The sequence below is a fragment of the Loxodonta africana genome, chromosome 6 (assembly GCF_030014295.1).
Source record: "Loxodonta africana isolate mLoxAfr1 chromosome 6, mLoxAfr1.hap2, whole genome shotgun sequence".
In the NCBI taxonomy this organism is placed as follows: domain Eukaryota; kingdom Metazoa; phylum Chordata; class Mammalia; order Proboscidea; family Elephantidae; genus Loxodonta; species Loxodonta africana.
This window is the reverse complement of record NC_087347.1, coordinates 23,370,968-23,392,199: the sequence shown is the minus strand read 5'-3', so window position 1 is coordinate 23,392,199 and position 21,232 is coordinate 23,370,968. Positions and strand designations below refer to the sequence as shown.

The 21,232-nt window shown below is 41.1% G+C and overlaps 1 protein-coding gene across 2 annotated transcripts in view; it reads right to left on the bottom strand.

The window, feature by feature from the left end:
* Nucleotides 1-15,492, bottom strand: part of FARSB (phenylalanyl-tRNA synthetase subunit beta) — a 59,939-nt gene extending 44,447 nt beyond the window's left edge. For both annotated transcript variants that reach the window (XM_010601660.3, XM_023541128.2), the window contains exons 1-5: nt 15,387-15,492; nt 8,374-8,429; nt 4,321-4,475; nt 2,908-2,977; nt 2,231-2,346 (exon numbers count right to left, since the gene is read on the bottom strand). In XM_010601660.3, coding sequence (XP_010599962.1) covers nt 2,231-2,346; nt 2,908-2,977; nt 4,321-4,475; nt 8,374-8,429; nt 15,387-15,444 — 455 coding nt within the window. In that variant the 5' untranslated portion in view covers nt 15,445-15,492. The remainder of the gene's footprint in view (nt 1-2,230; nt 2,347-2,907; nt 2,978-4,320; nt 4,476-8,373; nt 8,430-15,386) is intronic.
* Nucleotides 15,493-21,232: the final 5,740 nt, after the last annotated feature.

Genomic DNA, 21,232 nt, shown 5'->3' with positions numbered 1-21,232 from the left:
CTTTCCCAAATATTGTTACTGGGACATTTTCAAAGTCAGCATTTCCTTTACCTTCTTTTAATCTGTTTCTTCTTAGCATCCTCAAGTGAACGTAAATGTTTTCATTAAATTAGAATAAAGTACCAAATTTCTACATTTTTTGGCTTTTCTATTATTTTCCTCAATTTTCTGTCAGATAGCTATATTATTTAGTAATAAAAAATTTTAATTTAAAAGCTACAAATAACATTTAAAGTTTAACTTATGTAAGAAAAGTCAAAAGCTATTAATTTCATTTGTTCCATAGTTTATCTGCAAAGGATTGAAGGTAATTTTAGGAACTTACAGCAATATACAAAGCAGGAGAGAAAGAAACAGAAGTAAGGCTGTAAGAGGTGATATCACTACAGATACTACAGACATTAAAAGGATAATATGGGAACATTATGAACAACTTTATGCCAATAAATTTGACAACTCAGATAAACTGGATACAGTCCTTGAAAAACAGAAATCTCCAGAGTTCACTAAAAAGAGGTTAATTAGGATTTACTGACAGGTGGCGACTCTGGAGCACCAACATACTAGGAATGTGTCCTATTCCTCCCCTTAGAAAAAGCTCATGAGTTCCAGAAATATCAGATAAAATAGAACTTAAAGCTGAATTAAGTGAAGGAATACCCTCTGAGTTACATAAAAATAGGTTCTTAAAACGAGGCATATCCAGAAACCTATGCTTGTCAGAAATCTTATATCCTGTTTTTTATTTTGAAATTACATTTAAATTTTTATTGTTTTGTTTAATAACTACATAATAACAAGCTAACAAATAGACTCTTTAAAGAGCTGGAAATAAATGTTACTTCAAACACGAAAAAATATTGCTTCAACCACTTGGTAGCAGCAACTGTGTTTCAGGGAAGAGAGAAACCTAGTGAGCCCTGGTTAAGAACTTGGTTAAGAACTGGTTAAGAACTTGGCTGCTAACCAAAAGGTCAGCAGTTCAAACCCACCAGCTGCTCCTTGGAAATCCTATGAGGCAGTTCTACTTAGTCCTATACGGTCACTATGAGTTGGAATTGACACAACGGCAACAGGTTTTTTTTTTTTTTTTTTAAGTGAGCTTAACCACAGGTGTGATTTTTATTTTTAAACATTTTCATCACAGAAAACACTGACTATTCTCTCTCAGCCCTGTCTATAGCCTATCCCACACACAAGAGCTCCTCCTAGTCTCCATGATTTAACTGCAATTACTAAAAAATAAAAATTACTCTTCTGCTTTTACTCAAGACATATGTAACTGCCAATCACGTTTTGAGCAACATGAAATAACCAGTACATCTCAGGACTACACAAAGAAGCTTGATGTGTTAGCTAAAGCTTGAGTTTTCTGATCATCAGTGGTTTCCGGAACACTGAAATTAGCTCAAGGACTCCCACTGTTACCTTTCTTGACCTCTAAATTATATAGATTTGAAGATCTTTGAGGGAGCCCTGGTGGTACAGTGGTTAAGTCCTTGGCTGCTAACCAAAAAGTTGGGTGGTTTGAACCCACCAGCAGCTCCATGGGAGAAAGATGTGGCAGTCTGCTTTTGTAAAGATTACAGCCTTGGAAGCCCTATGGGGCAGTTCTCCTTTGTCCTATAGGATCGCTATGCATCGGAATTACTTGGACGGCATGGGTTTTTCTCGGTTTGCATCCCTTGTAGAAGCGTGACAGGAAATGATGTATAACAATGTCAAAGATACAGTAAGTAAGTTCAGTTACTTTAAAGTCAGAAGTTTCATTTTAGAGATTACTCTGACAATTTATAATTATAGCCATATTTTTTTTTCTGTTTATAGAACTACAGATCACACTTCAAATTATCATGGTTTATATTTAGTAGCATAATCTGCTACCAACGGTTTGAACCAAGAAAAAATTTTTTTCTAAGACTAGATATGTATTTTCTACATTATATTCAAAATCTATCTCCTGTTTCTCTATGCATACACCACTCCTAAGCAGAAACAAATATCTGACAGGTAGCTATCTGATGAAGCAAATTTAAATGCTTGTTACTCTCACATATTATTAATTTAGAAATGCTTTTAAAAAAATTTATAAAGGAGGAAAAAAGGAAGGGGGAAGGAACGGGGAATAAAAGGAGGGAGGAGGAAAAAAGAGAGAGGGAAAAGGAGGAAGGAAAAAGGGGAAGTGAGGAGAAAAAGCGGAAGGTGGGAGCAAGACAAGGCAGCTACAAACCTGCAAATATTCTGATGTAATTTCTCCTGAAGTTCAATGAAACTGTCATAGCGATCTTTGGTGAACTTTATATTGCGGAGAACTGCTGCTACAGCATAAGGGCGTATTTTAGCTGTCTGAAATTTATAATATCATTAATATAGTAATGCTTTTCTTTAAAATAACGTCTTGTAATAGAAAGTTAGCTGCCCTCTTGACACGGTCACCAATTTTCTTTTCCAACAGGTATATATTCATTCACTCAACACATAAATAGCGGTGAACAAAGACAAAGTCACAGTCCTCAAGAAATTTACATTTCAGCAAGATTTTTGAAAATTAGCTAAAAATTGAGAAAAAAAATGAATCTTTAATATTTTTACTGTACCAGCACCCCCCAAAAAGTTGATTATGGTTATGGTTAATATACCATTATTCTGGCAATAAATAAACACTTGGATATTATTTTCCAAAATTATTTATGAAAAATAGATGACTTGTTCCCTTTTATTTGTCAGTAAGACAAACTGACAATTTTTAAAGCGAGAGGCTAAGTATTAAAACATCATTTTAGCAAATGAACAAAGAAGGGCACATTTGGCAAAAAAGATTTGTTCCTTTTTCTTCCTTACCTTATACACATACATACGAAAGAGATTCTTAAATGAAAAAGAAAAAAAGGACTTATCCTCATTTACCTCTTCTGTGATAGTCAATTTCTGGATTTCTCCCTTAGGCAGTACCCGTTTATATACTGGAGCCTTTATCCTAAAATAAAATTAAATGAAACATACAATTAATCAAAATGTTTGATAAAGTAATTATGTCTACGTAAGGCAAGTATACAAAACAAACAGAACGAGGACAATGGATTGAAGTTATAGGATGCCTCATAAGATAATGAGTTTCCTAGCAGATGCTAGAAAACCATTAACTAAGCAACTGTTTAGCTGAAGGGCTGGATTAGATAACCTTTAAGTTTTACTCCAAACATAAGATTTTGGACTTCTAAGAAAAACACAACTTATGAGTCAGAATTGACGAAGGCAACAGGTTTGGATTTTCTGTTTTTGTTTTTGAAATAAAGATTCCTGAATCCCACCAGGACCTAGTGAATTAGGATATACAAGGGGAAGGCCTGGTGAACGATACACTTTGAAGACATTTCCCTGCAACTGTTGTCACCAGAAGAGGATGAGAACTACTGTTTTAAGGCAGTGCTTTGCACTTCCATGTGCTTGCAATGAGCTAGGGATTTTGTTAAACTACAGATTCTGATTCAATAGGTCTTGGATGGAGGAAGAATTCTGCATTTTTAACAAGGTCCCAGGTGATACAAATGCTGCTAGTTCACAGACTGCACTTTGAGTACCAATGGTTTTAAGTCACTTTTCCAACATTTATCTGATTGCATGAGATACCTGTTAAAAATATAGATTTTGATTAGGCAGGTTTGAGCAACACAACTCTAAGGGATTATCCCTGACCCTAGGACACAAGTATCTGATTGTCATGCATGGAACCAACTGAGTCAACCCTAAACTTCAACCACCTTAACCAAATGCCTTTCAAGACCCATCACTCACTTAAAGCCTCACAATTTCAGAGTCCAGCCCATCAGCCAGAGGTTCTTATTCTTTTCAAATAACCAGCAAATGTATAATTAATCCAAACCAAAAGTAATTATTTTCTGACAGCTGCTATTGTTTCATCTGTTTTTTACTTTATATAGTCACTCTTGTATATGCATTATATGAACATCTAAAAGGGGCCTTTTGAACTCTTCTTCATTATAGATTAGATAAACAGCACGAAGGTGCTAAAGAATTTTTTTAAATTAAGAAGCCATAAAATCATTAACCACTCCAGTTTTAAAATGGTTCAAAAATGAAAGGCTAAGACTCAGCGTTCAGGCAAATGCTTGAATGGCTACAGCCCACATGAATCTCATCCTCCAAACATCCCTCTTTCTGAGCAGATCTAAAGCTGTGAACCTGTCCGACAAGATTTTTTTCTAAAAACTTAACTAAAGGTTGCTGATAATGACAGGGATTAAAATAAAAGAAATGAAATCCAAGTTAGCAAAGTATTTAATGAACATGTTTCTTTACCTTTCTTTGAAGACCTGAAGTCCTCGGACCAATCCTTCCAGACACAGGAGATCATATCTATTGGCAGGAACGTCAATTTTGTAAAGAACAACATCAGAGGCCTTGGCTGCCTTTTCATTGCCTTGCTCCTTACTTATAAGTTCTTTCTCAGAAGTCTAAAACAAGCCAAAAAATAGAAGTTAATAAAACTAAACTCTTTTTTAAAAAGTTGAATCTATCAGTCCTATGAGGCAGTAGTTACTTTTTCTGCAACAAAAACAAGACGGGTTTGAGACTACTAAATGCTATAATAATGACAGACAGAAAATACTCCCACTTTTACTGAGCTCAGACATCTAGCTTCCTCAGTCATCCCAAAATAGCACACGCCCACTGTTGGTTTTTAAAAAGGTTTTTTTGCTTTGTTTTTTAATTTTTTTAAAATTGTACTTTAGATGAAGGTTTACAGAGCTAGTTTCTCATTAAACAGTCAGTACACATACTGCTTTATGACATTGGTTAACAACCCCACGACATGTCAACAATCTCCCTTCTCAAACTTGGGTTCCCTGTCACCAGCTTTCCTGTCCCCTCCTGCCTTCTAGCCCTCACCCCTGGGCTGGTGTGCCCCTTAAGTCTCGTTTTGTTTTATGGGCCTGTCTAATCTTTGCCTGAAGGGTCAACCTCAGGAGTGAGTCCATTACTGAGCTGAAAGGGTGTCTGAGGGCCGTACTCTCAGGGTTTCTCCAGTCTCTGTCAGGCCAGCAGGTCTGGTCTTTCTTTGTGAGTTAGAATTTTATTCTACGTTTTTCTCCAGCTCTGTCCAGGACCCTCTATTGTGACCACTGTCAGAGCAGTCAGTGGTGGTAGCCGGACGCCATCTAGTTGTACTGGACGCAGTCTGGTGGAGGCTACGATAGATGTGGTTGTTTTTTAATTTTTATTGTGGTAAAATAAATATAACAAAACATTTGCCGTTTTGTAAATAAAGTTTTACTGGACACAGCCAGGCCCATTTATCTATGGCTATTTACATACTACGATGGCGTAGTAGGGTAGTCGGGACAGAGACTATCTAGTCTATGAAGCCTAAAGTATGTACTGCCTGGCCTCTTACAAGTCCCTGGGTGGCACAAATAGTTAAGCGCTCAACTACTATCCAAAAGGTTGGCAGTTTGAATCCACCCAGAGGCACCTTGGAAGAAAGGCCTGGCAATCTGCTTCTGCCTTAAAAAACCCTATGGAACAAAACTGCAACACATGGGGTTGCCATGAGTCAGAGTCAATTCAAAGGCAACTGGATTTTTGGTTTGGACCTTTACGGGAAAAGTGTGCCCATTCCTGATCTAATGAAGATTAAAACACCACAAAGAACACAGAGCAAACAAACAAACAAACAACAGTGTTAAAGACACAAAGCAAAGATAATTTTCCAAACAAAAGAAACACAACTTCTTACAGGATAATGATAATGGCTCTAAAAGCTAAATCCTGTGGGCACCCAAACATAGAAGCATCGTCAGAATGATAATACAAAAACACATCAAAAACCATTCAAAGAGATCAACAGATGTTGTGGTGACAGTTAGAAGGGATCACAGGTACAATGAGAAGCAACCTAGTGACAGTGAAGACAAAGATACAGAGCAGCAAAGAATGCAGGCAACCCCGAAGGAGAGTAGAGTAATATTAGAATGGTTATTTTTAATGCAGTGGCAAAGAGCTTAATTATGTGGAAATTCCACTTAACCTGAACTCCCACTATTACCACCATCAGTAACCTGCTGAAATAACCGACGAATTCCTATCAAAATATGCAATGATTTTTGTTTTACATGATGCCCCCCAATGCCACAACAGGAGTAGTTCAAATTAAGAATTATAATCTATACTTGCACAGTATGTAATGGACTCACTTTTGGTGGATAAGCACTGTGTGCCTAACTCACGCTTGAGGAACCAAAGGGTCCCCACAATGCTATGACTATCTAAGGCCAAGTCAAGCAACAAACATCATATACCCTGGCCATCTCAAACCAAGGAGGTGTATTTAAAAAAAATTTTTTTTAATTAGGGAAATGAAAACATAGAGGAGGAGGAGGAGTGAAGAAAGATGGGGCGGTGGGGGGGAGAGGGACAAGAGCAAGGAAGAAGAGGAAGAAATAGAACTTAAATAATGTTTAAGCAAAGGGGTCAATAAAATTACTGTTGTTCAGTGAAGAAAGTAAGTCACCTTACAGGAGATGCTGGATTTCAGAAGAAACCTATATGAAGAAAGGGAATAACATGGAGACCAAAGAAATAAAAGCAACTGAATAAAACATGGCCTAATTCCTTTGTAAATAAAGACTACAAGTAAAAACCAATGGCTGCCCAGTCAATTCTGACTCAGGGTGACTCCATGTGTGTCTGAGAACTTTGCTCCATAGGGTTTTCAATGGTTGATTTTTTAGAAGCAGATCACCAGGCCTTTCTTCCCAGGGGCCTCTGAGTGGGCTCAAACCTCCAAACTTTTAGTTATTGGCTGAGTGTGTTAAGCATTTATACCACCGAGGGACTCCATAAACAAAGACACTGCTGCTTAAATCTTCTTTTATTTTCAGTATTTCAATTCATGCAAAGACCATATTCAAAGATTGGGTTGTCAGGGCACCAAATATCAAAGACCACATAAATTTTAGGGCAAAAGGAATCAATAGCAATCATATAATTTAAACCCTTTGTTTCACAGATAAAAAGAAAGTCCAGAAAGGCTAAAGTATGAGGCTCAGAAAAACAAAGTAACTGTCCACCGTCACACACCTAGTAAATTCTGGTGCTGACACTACGATTCTAATTTTTGGATATTCAGCTCGATATTCTTGGCTATCACACAGCCTAAAAAATCATTGTGAGAATTAATAAAATTATTAATAAACTTTAATGGAAATCACAGAAATTTCAGCCTACTTCTCAAGCATCTAGATGCTCAATATAAAAAGTATCTTCCTGTATCAATAATAAAGAAACATCAGGGAAAAATGAGGCAAAACAATACACACTTTTGTTAGCCTGAAGATTTTTTTAAACTCATACCTAAAATAGTGTCAGAAACCACAGAGTAGATCAAAAAGATAGAAGGCTTAGGGAAAAAAATAACACTAATTACAAGAGAACTATTAAATTAACTTTTTAATTATAAGCATAATGTCTTTGGTCACCATTAATAATATATTTGTAATTAAAGTATTCTGCCCATACATGTTATTTTTTTAAATACCCTAATCATTATACCATCAAAAGACCAGCAAAGTCCTTTACATTCATTTTCTAAGCAATTCATAAAAAAATAGGTGAGCTCACTCTCCAAGGAAATCAGTGTGGACAGTAATGGGTTAGGAATGAACTGAAGCTATTTAAATCAGCATGGAGGAAGGATGGGAGTGGGGGCAAAGAGGGCCTGAAGAAGGGGCTGCTAGAGGCCAAGGAGATGAGCAACTCCAGCTGAAGAACATGTCTACTGCTTCCCAGGTTCCTCTCCACGGTTAACCTGCAAAACCAGAAACCTGCTGCCATCAGGTTGATTCTGACTCGTAGCAACCCTAAACGACAGAGTAGAGTTGCCTCACAGAGTTTCCAAGGCTGTAATCTTTACGGAAGCAGACTGCCACATTTTTCTCCCATGGAGCAGCTGGTGGATTCAACTGTCAACCTTTCAGTTAGCAGCCGAATATTTAACCACTGTGTGACCAGGGGTCCTTCTAATCTGCAAAAGGCTGTGCTTACTAGGGAGGTCACTGCTGGAGAGTTCATGCTATTCTGGGGGTATCTGACATGTTCTACCCATCTCCACAGCATTAGCCTGATAACCTGAGGTAACGGCATAGACAATAAGGCATGAACCCCTTTTGAGATTCTAACTCAAGTAAAAGACACTCTTAGAACTGGAGTTTAGCCCCCTGAACACAGAAATCCCCATGGCCCACAAGGGCATGATCTTAGGTAAGTACAAGGCAACAAAGATAAATACAATAAACCCCGACAAATGAGTTTATACATGGATTACGTGAAAAATAAACAAATATCAATACATACAATTTCATCAAGTTCCAGGCCAAATTCAAAACATAGTTCATCAAATTCTTCGTCAGCTAGGGGGGGAAAAAAAAGAAATTGCTAATTTTAATCTGTTTGGCATAATTGAAAATAGTATATAAAATAGTATGTATTTTTTTATATAAAATGTATTTTTCTATTATTAATGGTGTTAGATCAAGCAAGCTAAATATTGGGCATCAGCTACAACAATTTAGGAACCAAAAGTAGTTGACCAAAAAAAATAAAATAAAAGAATAAGAAAAGAGAAACAAAATTATTAAATGGTTGACTAACCCTTACTAGCATCAGCTACAGAATTAGGTTACCTGCACCGGGAATTTTCCATTTACTTAGAAGAAAAACAACCATTGAGCAGGGATCAACTATAATGTAGGCTCCAAATCACAGATCCAACATAATAGAATAATATTATATAAGCTCTATTATTTAAAATTCTCTAAGGCAGCCTAACACTTGGCTTCGGAGTTCACATTATCAGTTTGAATTCTGATTCTGCCACTTAGTAGTTCTGAGAGCTTGGCATCTTATGCAAACTTTCTGAACCTCAGCCGTAAAGCGGCATTTTACAGCCATTTAAGCACGGAACTGTTGGAGAGAATTAAATGAGATCATGCAGATAACGGACATGGCACAGTGGCCTGAAACATAAAACCCAAATCCACTGCCGTCGAGTCAGTTCCAACTCACGGTGGCCCTATAGGACAGGGTAGAGCTGCCCCATAGGGTTTCCAAGGCTGGAAACCTTTACAGAAGCAGGCTGTTTGAACTGCTGACCTTTTGCTTAACAGTTGAGTGCTTTAACCGAGTAGTATTTCTTCTCAGTTTTAAATTATACGTCACTTTGTTTTGGTGCTGGATAGAGCATTTCCACATTATCCAAAATTGAGCACAAACCTTACCACCACCAGTATATTCTAGTGAAAAGTTGGTCTTAAGATTCTGGATCCTGACATTGAGCTTAATCAATTCAACTTCAACAAATGTTTATTGAGTGCCTACTATATGCCAGGCACTCAAAGGTTACAAAGATAAATAAAACACAACTCCTGCCTTAACTACTTTTTATTTCAATAAAGAAACTAGATGCACAAATAAATATATTAAGAACAAGGTATGGAGGTGGCACAAGAGAAGTAATCAGCTCAACTGAGGGCAGGTTAAGGACTCACAAAAAAGATGAGTTCGTTAGGCAGAGGCTGTGGGGACTGAAGCAACAGGATGGCAAATTTGGAAACCCTAAGTTGTTCAATGGAGCCCTGGTGATGCAGTGGTTAAGAGCTCGGCTGCCAACCAAAAGATCAGGAGTTCAAATCCACCAGCTGTTCCTTGGAAACCCTATGGGGCACTACCACTCGGTCCCGTAGGGCTGCTATAAATTGGAGTTGACTCGACAGCAAAAAGTTTTTTAAGTCGTTCAATACAGATAAAACATACAGTACATGGCAGGAAGTGGTGGTAGATAAGATGGAACAAGTAGAAAGAGGCCAACTCAAGACACATCAAAGAATTTGCACTCTTTCCTGCAGGCAGTGGGAGCGAGGAGGATTTTTAGTTGAACAAACGCATGGCTAGATCTCCATTCTGGAGATCAATGACTGGTGGCAGGGTGGAGGATGGATTGGAGCAGGGAGTCCACTGCTACAGGTGAGATGCTGTGAGGGGTTGATTTAAAGCAGCAGCAGTGAGTATGGGGAAGAAATGAATATGAGTGATGTTAGAGGCAGAATGACTGGATGGGAGGTGGGAACAGTGAGTGATCAGGGGTTGTCTAGGATGACTTCTAGGTCTCTAGCTGGGGTGAAGTGGTAGGTAGGGGTATCACTAACTAGGCAGGGAATACAGAGGTAGCCAGCCTCCAAGATGGCCTCCAGTGATCCCTGCCTCCTGGTATTCCCACCTTCATGTGAACTAAGGCCTGAAGCAACCACATGAGTGAGATCGGAAGCAGATTCTCCAGCCCAGTCAAGACTTGAGATGACTGTAGCCCAGTGGACGGCTTGACTGTAAGTTGGCAACAGACCCTGAAACCTCAGCATAGGCGCTACCCAATTCCTGACATTCAGAAACTGTGAAACAATACAGTAAGTCTCTGGGCTACTAACTTCCTGGGCAACAACTTGTACTGCTCTTACTAATGTTGTGTAAATTTGTCCTCACTTTAAAACAACTGAACCAACCTCTACTGGCAACAAATTCTTCAACACAATCACCTTCACTTGCTGCCTGTGTAGCTCTTAAATCACTGAAAAGGCTTCGAGTCTTTTCTTGCACTAAAGTAAGGCTACATAAGAACCCTGAGTGCCTGCTCTGACTTACCTACACATTCTTAGACACCCTTAGGAACAGATCTCATCTGTGACCCGGGAACTGCCTGTAAATGTTTTTACATGCCTAAGTATTGGGGTAATTTGTTATGTAGCAATACAGGTTTTAATACCTGGAATTGGGGTGCTGCCATAACAAAAACTTCAAATGTGGGAATGGATTCAGAATCAGGCAGCAGGCTTTAAGGAAAGTGTTAAAGAAAACCTACAATGCCTTAGGAAAACAACAACAAAAAAACATTGCCAATGAGTTGATTCCAACTCATAGCAACCCCACAGGACAGAGTAGAACTGCCCCATAGGGCTTCCAAGGAGTGGCTAGTGAATTCGAACTGCTGACCTTGGTTAGCAGCCAAGTTCTCAACCACTGAGCCACCAGGGCTTGGGGAAACTGTTAACAGAAGCCTCATGGTCTTGGATGAGGATGCAGGTGAGGACGTAGAGGGAAATCGGGTAGACTGGAGGTTACGGAGGAGCCCTGGTGGCAAAGTGGTTAAGTACTCGGCTGCCAACCACCAGCCGATCCGCAGGAGGAAGGTGAGACTGACAGCTTCTATAAAGATTACAGCCTGAGAAACCCTGTAGGGCAGTTCTACTGTCCTCTAGGGTCGTTATGAGCCAGAATCAACTAAACGGCAGTAGTTTGGGTTTGGGAGGTTACTGGAAACTGAAAGAAGGCAAATCCTTGTTATTCAGAGGCAGAAAGTTGAGCAATGCTGTTGTCTGCAGTTCTGCAAACTGTAGAAAATGTACCCAATCAAGTGGGTGATGTACCTGAGATTCCCAACCAGAGTGTTGAAAACACCATCTGGTTTTTCCTTACTTTTTCGAACAAAACGTAAAAGATAAGTGAAAGGCTGCTAAAAAGCAGGGGCTTGACAGTGTTGGTAATTCTCAGTCTCTCCAGATGTAAGACAATGTTAACATTTAGAAATGGCTTCTGAGAAAAGCAAAGGGCATTGCCAGGAAAACATAATCCAGTGATGAAATCAGGGGTATGACAGTAAAAGTTTTTCTTAAAATGTAGATTAAAGGCGCTACTTATTAAGAAACAATGCCCTCCAAGATCACACAAATCCACTAACTCACAGCGGGGCTTATATAGTTAAGGGCATTGTATCAGCAGAAGCTCAAGCTAACTGCAGAAATCTGTGGACATGGTTTTTGTCTAATGAAATGGAACCTGGTGAAATTCACCAAAGCCCCACAAAGTTTTTAAAAGCATTACATGTGCAGAAACATTGCCAGCTTGGACTGAACGGGACAGAGACAGGGCAAAATAGTCTTTGGATCCCTAAGATTCTATTAGCAGGAAACAGGCTGAGAAAACTTAGCTGCAAGCACCTTCTTCCTTCCACAAGGGCCACCTGGAGGACAGAATCAAGAGCCTAACAGTTGGGAGTCATGGAGGGTTATTCCAGACTTTGAGACCTAATCAAGGAAAGGCAGCATTCGCCAGCTCAATTTCAGAACTGCCATGCCCCAGTGACTCCTCTGTGTCTCTTGTTTTCTCCCTTTTTGAGCAAGGTCTACAGTTGTCATCCTATGACCACCCCTAACATACTATTGTATGCTAGGTGTTTTGTTGTGTGACAAGTCTGTTCCAACTCCCAGCAGGTCCATGTGACAGAACAGAACTGCCCCATAGGATTTCCTAGGCTGCAATCTTTATGGGAGCAGGATTGCCAAGTCTTTTCTCCTGCAGACCCGCTGGCACGTTTGAACCACAGACCTTTGAGTTAGCAGCCAAGTGCTTAACTGTTGTAATACCAGGGCTCCTTTATTAACTGAGTAGGGGGCAGATAACTTGTCTCTAGTTTCTCAGGCCAGGAGTAACAGTTCTCAAGGAGCTGGGATTAAGGAACCATACCTGAGATGCCTCATCCCCACCTGAACCTGATTTAGAAGATGAGCTTCTAGACCATAAGCTGCTGCTGTAACGGGATGATACTTCTGGGGTGCATATATTTTGCATGGCAAGCTGTCAGCTAGTTCAAGGCATAACTAGGACTGCAGAATCTGCTTCCAGGTCATTCATGGTTGTTGGCAGGCCCCTGTTGCTTACTGCTTTTTTGCCAGAGGCTTCAATTCCTCCCACATTGGCCTCTTCACAGGACTGCTTACATGGTAGTTGTTTTCCCGCAGAGTGAGAAAACCAAGAGAGAGCAGGGAAGTGAGAATGCTCTCGATAGCCACAGTTTTTAATAACATCTCAGAAGTGATATATAGCCACTTCTGGTAGACGCTTTTGGTCACACCGACCAATCCTGGCACAGTATGGGGGGGGACTACACAAGGGTGTGAATACTAGGAGGCAGGGATCCTTGGAGGCCGTCTTGGAGGCTTACTACCAAGTTATCCTTTGGTCCCCAGTGGCTGTTCCTCCCACATGCCAAAAAAAAAACTGAGTAGAAAGGCAGTAAAAAGGTAGAATAAGGAGACAAAGCTGACCTAGAGGAGTCAGAGGAGCAAAATGGCCAGAATGAAAAAAATGGGTTGAGAAATATCCTTGATAAGCAAGAAGGTGGTGAAGGAGAAGGTGGTGATTGGTAGAAAAAATGGATTTTAGGATAGATAGAAAGCAACTCCTAGAGGGGCTGGGGAAAAAAAACGTGGATAGGCAAAGCGTGAATGAATGAGACATTATCTGAAAACAAGGGGAAAAAAGGGGGGGAGGAGGTGAGAAATAAGATAGTGCCACATCATTTGGAAACCAGATTCTTTGATGAACATGATTTCCAGCTCCCACCTCAATCTAACTAAGAATAAAAAGGTTTCAAAAAGGAGCTCAGCAAATATAAACTAATGGTATTTCTGACTGATTTAAAGCACATCCTAATAACATTAATCTTCTGACTGAAATTTTTTAAAGACCCAATAGCTAACAAACAGGAAAAATCTAGCTTACTTGATCTTTCTAAACATAAAAAAAAAAAAGGAGGGGGCAGCTAAGGAATATATTAAAATACCAGATGACAGTAAACAGTTTATAAACCTCACCATTTTAAACAACTTGGATTGTTTCTTACTTCCTCAGAGATGGAGCCCTGGCTGGGAACTGATTACATACGGTTTGAACAAATATTTGCCACATGCCACATTGTGCAATTCAGGTATATTGTACATGATTAGTGAGCTTCTGGTTTAGAAGGACAGGTAAGAAATGTAAGCATAATACAAAATAAAAAGCTATTAAGTAATTGGAAACCCTAGTGGCCTAGTGGTTAAGTGCTTTGGCTGCTAACCAAAAGGTTAGCAGTTCGAATCTACCAGGCACTCCTTGGAAACTCTATGAGGCAGTTCTACTCTGTCTTAGAGGGTCACTGTGAGTTGGAATCGACTGGATGGCAATGGGTTTGAGGTTTTTTTTTTTTTTGGTATTAAGAAATTAGAGCTGAGCTCTAGTTTGAGGAACTTAAGACAGAATTTCACGAGTAAGAAAACTTAAAAGAACAGAGCATATGAAAGTGCACCTTCTAGAAAGTTTTTCAAAAAGCTAACTTTATTTTCAGGAGCTCTGATGGGCACAGTGGTTAAGCACTCGGCTGCTAAGCAAACGGTCGGCGGTTTAAACGCACCAGCTCCTTCATGGGAGAAAGATATGGCAGTCTGCTTGGTAAAGATTACAGTCTTAGAAACCCTATGGGGCAGTTCTACTCTGTCCTATAGGGTCACTATGAGTTGAAATTGACTCCATGGCAAAAGGTTTAAGTTTATTTTCACAGTAACGTTTGACAAATATTTTATTTTGTGAAGCTGTACACCCAACTGTTACTAAAGCCCATAGGGCTTTGTTATCATATGGAGCTCTGAAACCAAAAAGCGCTGTCACGGATTAGCGGCTACAGCTTTTATAAAAGCTGATAATTAGGAGGCGAGGCAGATGTTATTTCAACTGCTACAACTATGTGGTAACTGACGATTGTATCTAACACTTCGCTGTTTTTTTTTTTTTTTTGGTGGTGGTGTTTTTTAGACCTGAAGAAGAGATTAAGTGTAGCATGAACACTAAGACCCCTGGGGGAACACTCCTTGTAATTCAAGCCTCAGTTCAAACGTTACCATCTTATCTAATGTTGTTCTTAGCACAATACCCTGTTTTATTTCCTTCACAGCATTTAACATTATCCAAAAACATTTCATTAATGTGCGAGTTAATGATTGTCGCCCTCAGTAGAAAGAAAACATGGACCGTATGTGTCATGCTCACCGCTGTATTCCCAAGTGCTTAGAACAAGCGCTCGGTAAACCTTAATAAAATTAAACAAAGATAGATGGGATGCCGTTACCTCTTTTCTGATCTAAACTACTCCCATCCTCACACAGTTCCCACAGCCCTCTTCTTATTGCACTAAACTGGCTGCGCAACCCCAGGCTTCATTCCTACGCTCTGGCACCGAGCTCCATGCCAGGCACGCTCAATGCGAGTTCACTGAATGAATGACACAGCCGGCCTGGCACGAGGAGATGATGCAATGGCAGCTGCGGCGATGCGGGTTTCCAGAGGCAACCTCAGAGGCAGGATCCCAGCCATGCCGCCCCGGTCCTCAGCCCTCCCTGTGCAGATCCCGACCGCCCCGGGCCAAAGCTGGGCTCCCACGCAGCATGAACGTTGCGAGGACGCCTCCCGGGATGTACAGCCCAGGCTTTGGGGCTGACACTCACTGTAGGTGCGGCCCAGGGCTTGGAAGAGCAGACCGCGCTTCACGCTGACAGTCGGCATGGCGAGTCGGGCTCACTGGGCATGCGCGGTCGCCGGGCTGCCGTCAGCGACCGCAGTGTTTAGGACCCCGTCGGTCTCGTCCGGGCTGTCTTGAATATTGCCAGTCTTACTGCAACAGCCCCTGCTCTCTATTTTTCATACGAAAGCAAGCGGATTGCCACTATCTATGTTGTAAAATATACATGCACTGGATGAATAACTTACAGGCCGGAGAAGAAGACAAAATTGGATGGAATCGGCTAGACTTTTTCCGGCAGTAAAAAGGATAGACAGGATTTTTCAGCAGCAAGGGACCTGGAGGTAAACGACACCAAACTAGATGGGGCGGGGCGAGAGGGGCGGGGCTTCGTGGAGGCGGCTACTCACCTCTAGCAGGAGAGGAGGAGAGTTGCTGGTCTGGGTAAAAGGTGAAGCGGAAAACCAACCCATTGCGCTGGAGTTAATTCCAACTCATAGCAACCCTATAGAACAGAGTAGAATTGCCTACTGGCTGGTTGATTTGACTGCCGACGTTTTGGAAGCAGGCGGAAAAGCAGCCAGGAGACGAAGGTTTGCAAACCCAAGTAATGGAAGCGGGGAAAACTGTAGCAGTTGGTACTTCATTCCTTAATTTACTTTGTACCTTTATGAGTCTTACATCATGATTGTTTTAAATTTATATTTATTAAGGTATAATTCACATATCAGGAAATTCTTTTTTAAAACATAATTGAGTGATGTTTAGTATATTCACAGAAATATTCAACTATCACCACTATCTAATTCTAGAACATTTTCATCATCCCCAAAAGAAACCGTACGCCTTAGCATTCACTCCCTATCCTTCCATACCCCTACCCCGCTGCCATGGAGTTAATTCCCACTCATAGTGACCCTGTAGTACAGAGTAGAACTGACCCATGGGGTTTCCAAGGCTGTAATCTTTACCGAAGCAGACTGCCACATGTTTCTCCTGCAGAGAGGCTGATGGGTTCAAACAGAGGACCTCTGGTTAGCAGCCTAGTGCTCTAACCACTGCACCACCAGGGCTCCTTTCCATACCCCTAGCCCCTGACCACCACTAATTTACCTTTTTTCTGTATGTAGTTGCCTATTCTAGAGAGTTTATATTAATGGAGTCATACCATATGTGACCTTTTGTGTCTCACTTCTTTAACTTACCATAATGGTTTCAAGATCTGTCCCTGTTGTAACATGTAACAGTACTTCATTCCTTTTTATAGTTGAGTAATACTCCACTGGGAGCCTTGGTGGCCCAGTGGTTAAGAGCTGGGCTGCTAAATAAAAGATGGGCAGTTCAAAATCACCAGCCACTTCTTGGAAACCTATGGGGCAGTTCTACTCTGTCCTGTAGAGTCACTGTGAGCCAGAATCAACTCAATGGTAGGAAGTAAAACTCCATTATATAGATGTACAATTTTATGTATCCGTGCCTCAGTTGATGGACATTTGGGTTGTTTCCACTTTTTTTAGACCTGGGTTTTGCTTGAACCTTACAGCAGGCCTTGCTAAAGGGAGGCATTTTTAGAGACTTCTTTTTGAAAGATGAAACAGGCTGACATTTACTCAGCACTCTCTACCCTTCAGATACTGTGCTCAGCTCTCTGCCAGCATTAGCAGATTTCTATAAACAGCCCAGAGTGTAGTACACTTAGTAATGCTTCCCACTCCCCAAGATATCAGGTCCTAATCCCTGGAACATGTAAATGTTACCTCATGTGGAAACAGGTTCTTTGCAGTTGTGATTAAGTTAAGGATATCGAGATGGATTATGAGGGTGAGTTCTAAATGCAGTTGTTCTTAGGTGCCGTTGAGTTGGTGGCAACTCCATGTATAACAGGACAAAACATTGCACCAATCTTAAAATAGTAGGTATGTTTGAGGCTGTTGTAACTGCTGCGTCCGTCTATCTTATTGAGGGTCTTCCTCTTTTTGTTCACAATCTACTAAGCATCATGTCCTTCTCCAGAGATTGGTATCTTTCATGGATTGAATTATGTCCGTCCAAAATGTGTGTATCAGTTTGGCTGGGCCATGATTCCTGGAAATAATGTGATTTTCCTATATGTTGTAAATCCTGCCTCTATGATGTTAATGAGGGAGGATGGGAAGCAGTTGTGTTAATGAGGCAGGACTCAACCTACAAGATTGGATTGTGTTTTGAGGCAATCTCTTGAGATATAAAAGAGAGAAGTGGGGGTGGGAGGGGCTAGAGAGGAACCTCATACCACCAAGAAAGCAGTGCCAGGAGCAGAGCACGTCCTTTAGACCTAGGGTCTCTGCCTAGAAAAACTCCTGAACTGGGGGAAGATTGATGAGAAGGCTGACAAAGAAAGCCTTCCCCTGGAGCTGATGCACTGTGATGCCTACTTTACTGTGAGGAAATAAATTTCCCTTTGTTAAAGCCATCCACTTGTGATATTTCTGTTATAGCAGCACTAGATGACTAAGAAAGTATGCATATAAGAGGGAGGCAGAGGGAGATTTGACATCCAGAGAGAAAAGGAAGAGACAATGTGACTAGGAATGCAGAGATTGGAGTGATGTGGCCAGATGATAAAAGATGGAAGGAAGAGATTCTGCCCTAGAGCCTCTAGAGTGGGCCTATCAGCAACCTGATTTTGGCCCAGTGAAACTGGTTTTGAACTTCAGACCTCCAAAACTGTGAGGGAGTCATCCAGGCATGGACCAGTAACTTGAAATTGGTCTCTAAAATTGGAGGGTGCTGAGAGACCAAAGAAAGAGGCAGGCAATCCCAGTGTGGCGGTGAAGGACTTTATTAGGGAGACTTAGAAGGCAGTCCCTGGCAGATGTAGGACCCAAGCAAATCTCCACGATCCACAGTGGGACGGCAGAGGTTTTACAGGGGTCAGGGACAATAGTGGCTACATGCCAGGAGAGTTACATAAGGCTGCCTCAGCAAGGTCCCATGATGGGTTGGGAAACAGCAGCGAACTAATGGAAAGCATGAGGGTAACTGTGTCTGGCCTCACAAAGCCTGTTTTTCCCTTCAGGAGTAAATTTCTATTGTTTTAAACCACCAAGTTTGTGGTAATTTGTTACAGGCACTATAGGAAACTAATACACTGAGGTAGGTGCTATTCCCATGTGTTACAGAGTAGAACTGCCCCCTAGGGTTTTACAGGCTGTAATTTTTACAAAAACAGATCGCCATGAATTGGACTCCACTTTATGGCACCTAACAACAACGACAAGGCCGTACAGGTGAGGGAATCATAGCTGGGCCAGATTTAGGTCTCCCAAACACTTTTTTACAATGTTGTTATACTTTCACTGCCCATGGCTGCAGGCAGTCTTATTTCAGTACCCAACGTAACGGGTTGACAGGGATCTCGTGAATGGCAAACATTCCCAATGCCAAATACGATTCTTGTTCAAAAATCGGTGCTTAGCTCATGGATAAAGGACTTCTTGAATGATTGCATGCTGAGCTGCCCTTCTCTGGGAATTTCAAAGTGCTCTGTGGCTTCTGGACCTCAGTTTCCTCATCTGTAAAATAAGGGTAATAATACACACCTTAAGAGAATTATTATAAAGATTAGAAACAGTATTTTTTTTTCTTTTTTATTGTGCTTTAGGTGAAAGTTTACAGCTCAAGTTAATTTCTCATTGTAATGGATTGAATTGTGTCCCCAAAAAGTATGTGTCAACTTGGTTTAGGCCATGTGTGGTTGTCCTCCCTTTTATGATTTTCCTATGTGTTATAAATCATAATCTCTGCCTGTGGTTAAAGAGGGTTAGGATGGGATGTAACACCCTTGCTCAGGCCACATCCCTGATCCAGTGTAAAGGGAGTTTCCCTGGGGTGTGGCCTGCACCACCTTTTATCTCTCAAGAGATGCAAGGGAAGCAAGCAGAGAGTTGGGGACCTCATACCACCAAGAAAGCAGTGCCGGGAGCCGACAGAGAAAGAAAGCCTTCCCCTGGAGCTGATGCCCTGAATTTGGACTTGTAACCTACTAGACTGTGAGAGAATAAATTTCTCTTTGTTAATGCCATCCACTTGTGGTATTTCTGTTATAGCAGCACTAGGTGACTAAGATGCTTGTACAAAAATTTATACACATAGTGTTATGTGACATTAGTTGCAATCCCTATAATGTGACAGCACACTTCCCCTTTCTACCCCGGGTTTCTTGTGTCCATTCAACCAGTTCCTGTCCTTTCCTCCCTCCTCATCCTGCCTCTGGACAGGAGCCGGCCATTTGGTCTCATATATCTGATTCAACTAAGAAGCACACTCTTTGTGAGTATTATTTTATGTCTTATAGTCCAGTCTAATCTTTGTCTGAAGAGTGTGCTTTGGGAATGGTTTTAGTTCTGGGTTAACAGAGCATCTGGGGGCCATGGTTTCAAGGGTTTCCCCAGTCTCGGCCAGGCCATTAAGTCTGGTCTTTTTATGTGAGTTTGAGTTCTGCTCTAAACTTTTCTCTCACTCTGTCCGGGACTCTCTGTCAGGGCGGTCATTGATGGTAGCGGAGCACCATCTAGTTCTTAGAAACAGTACCCTTAAATGACTACTGTAGTTCTTACCACGTTGTCAGTCCTGGAAGTAGGACAGTGTTCATGATGATTAGCTATCCTCTGAGTCAGTTTCCTGTTATCTGCAGGCCACTCAAGGACATTCTGTTTCCTCCCCCACATCTCCCAGCTTATCCATCCTGCTTTTCACCTTTGTGCACATACAGGTACCCCGTACCTTCTCTGTGACTAGCTAATCTGTTAGAAGATCCTAATGAATAAGAAAAAACTAGGCCATGCATGCTCATCACTAACGACATTGGCCGAGTGGTAGGAAAGATACTTGACAAATATGGAGATAAATGTATCAAAAGGTGTAGGAAGGTACTTATCTAATTTTAGGGCCAGCCAGAGAGCAGGAGCACATGGTAGCAGAGAGCAGGAGCACATGGTAGCGGAGAGCAGGAGCACATGGTAGCAGAGAGCAGGAGCACATGGTAGCATTTCTAGGAATGCTTTCATGTTGGGCCAGCAAATGTGAAGAGATTCCCAACTCATTAGAAATTTGTTGTTGGCTGCTACAGAGTCACCCCTGACTCGTGACCCCATGCACATTGGAACGAGATGCCTCCCCGTGCTGCACCATCCCCATGATTGGTTGCAGATCAGACTGTTGTGATCTATACGGTTTTCATTGGCTGATTTTTGGAAGTAGATAGCCAGGCCTTTCTTCCTTGTCCATCTTACCCTGGAAGCTCTGCTGAAACCTAGGCACAAATTAAAATTATAATGAAATATATTTTCATACATACCAGAATGGTAAGAATTTGAAAGTCTGACAAAATCAGAGTTTGGCAAGAATATGAAAGTACAAATGGATACGACTTTGGGAAATATGGCCGTCCCTAGAAAAGTGGGACATATGCACACTGTAAAATGAAAACCAAATCCACTGCAATTGAGTTGATTCCGACTCATGGAGATTCTAGAGGACAGAGTAGAACTACGCTGTGGGGTTTCCAAGGCCATAAGTCTTCACAGAAGCAAACTGCCATATCTTTCTCCTGTGCAGCAGCTGGTGGGTTTGAACTGATGACCTTTGAGTCAGCAGTCAAGCACTTAACCACTGCACCACCAGGGCTCCTTATGCATACCCTGCCACCGAGCAATTACACTGCTAAGAATATTCCCCAGAGAAATTCCCACTTAGGTACACCAGAAAGCACAAATAACAATGTTGATTGTTACACTTTATTATAACAAAAAGCTGGGAACAACCCAATATCCGTCAGTACTAGAATGGGCA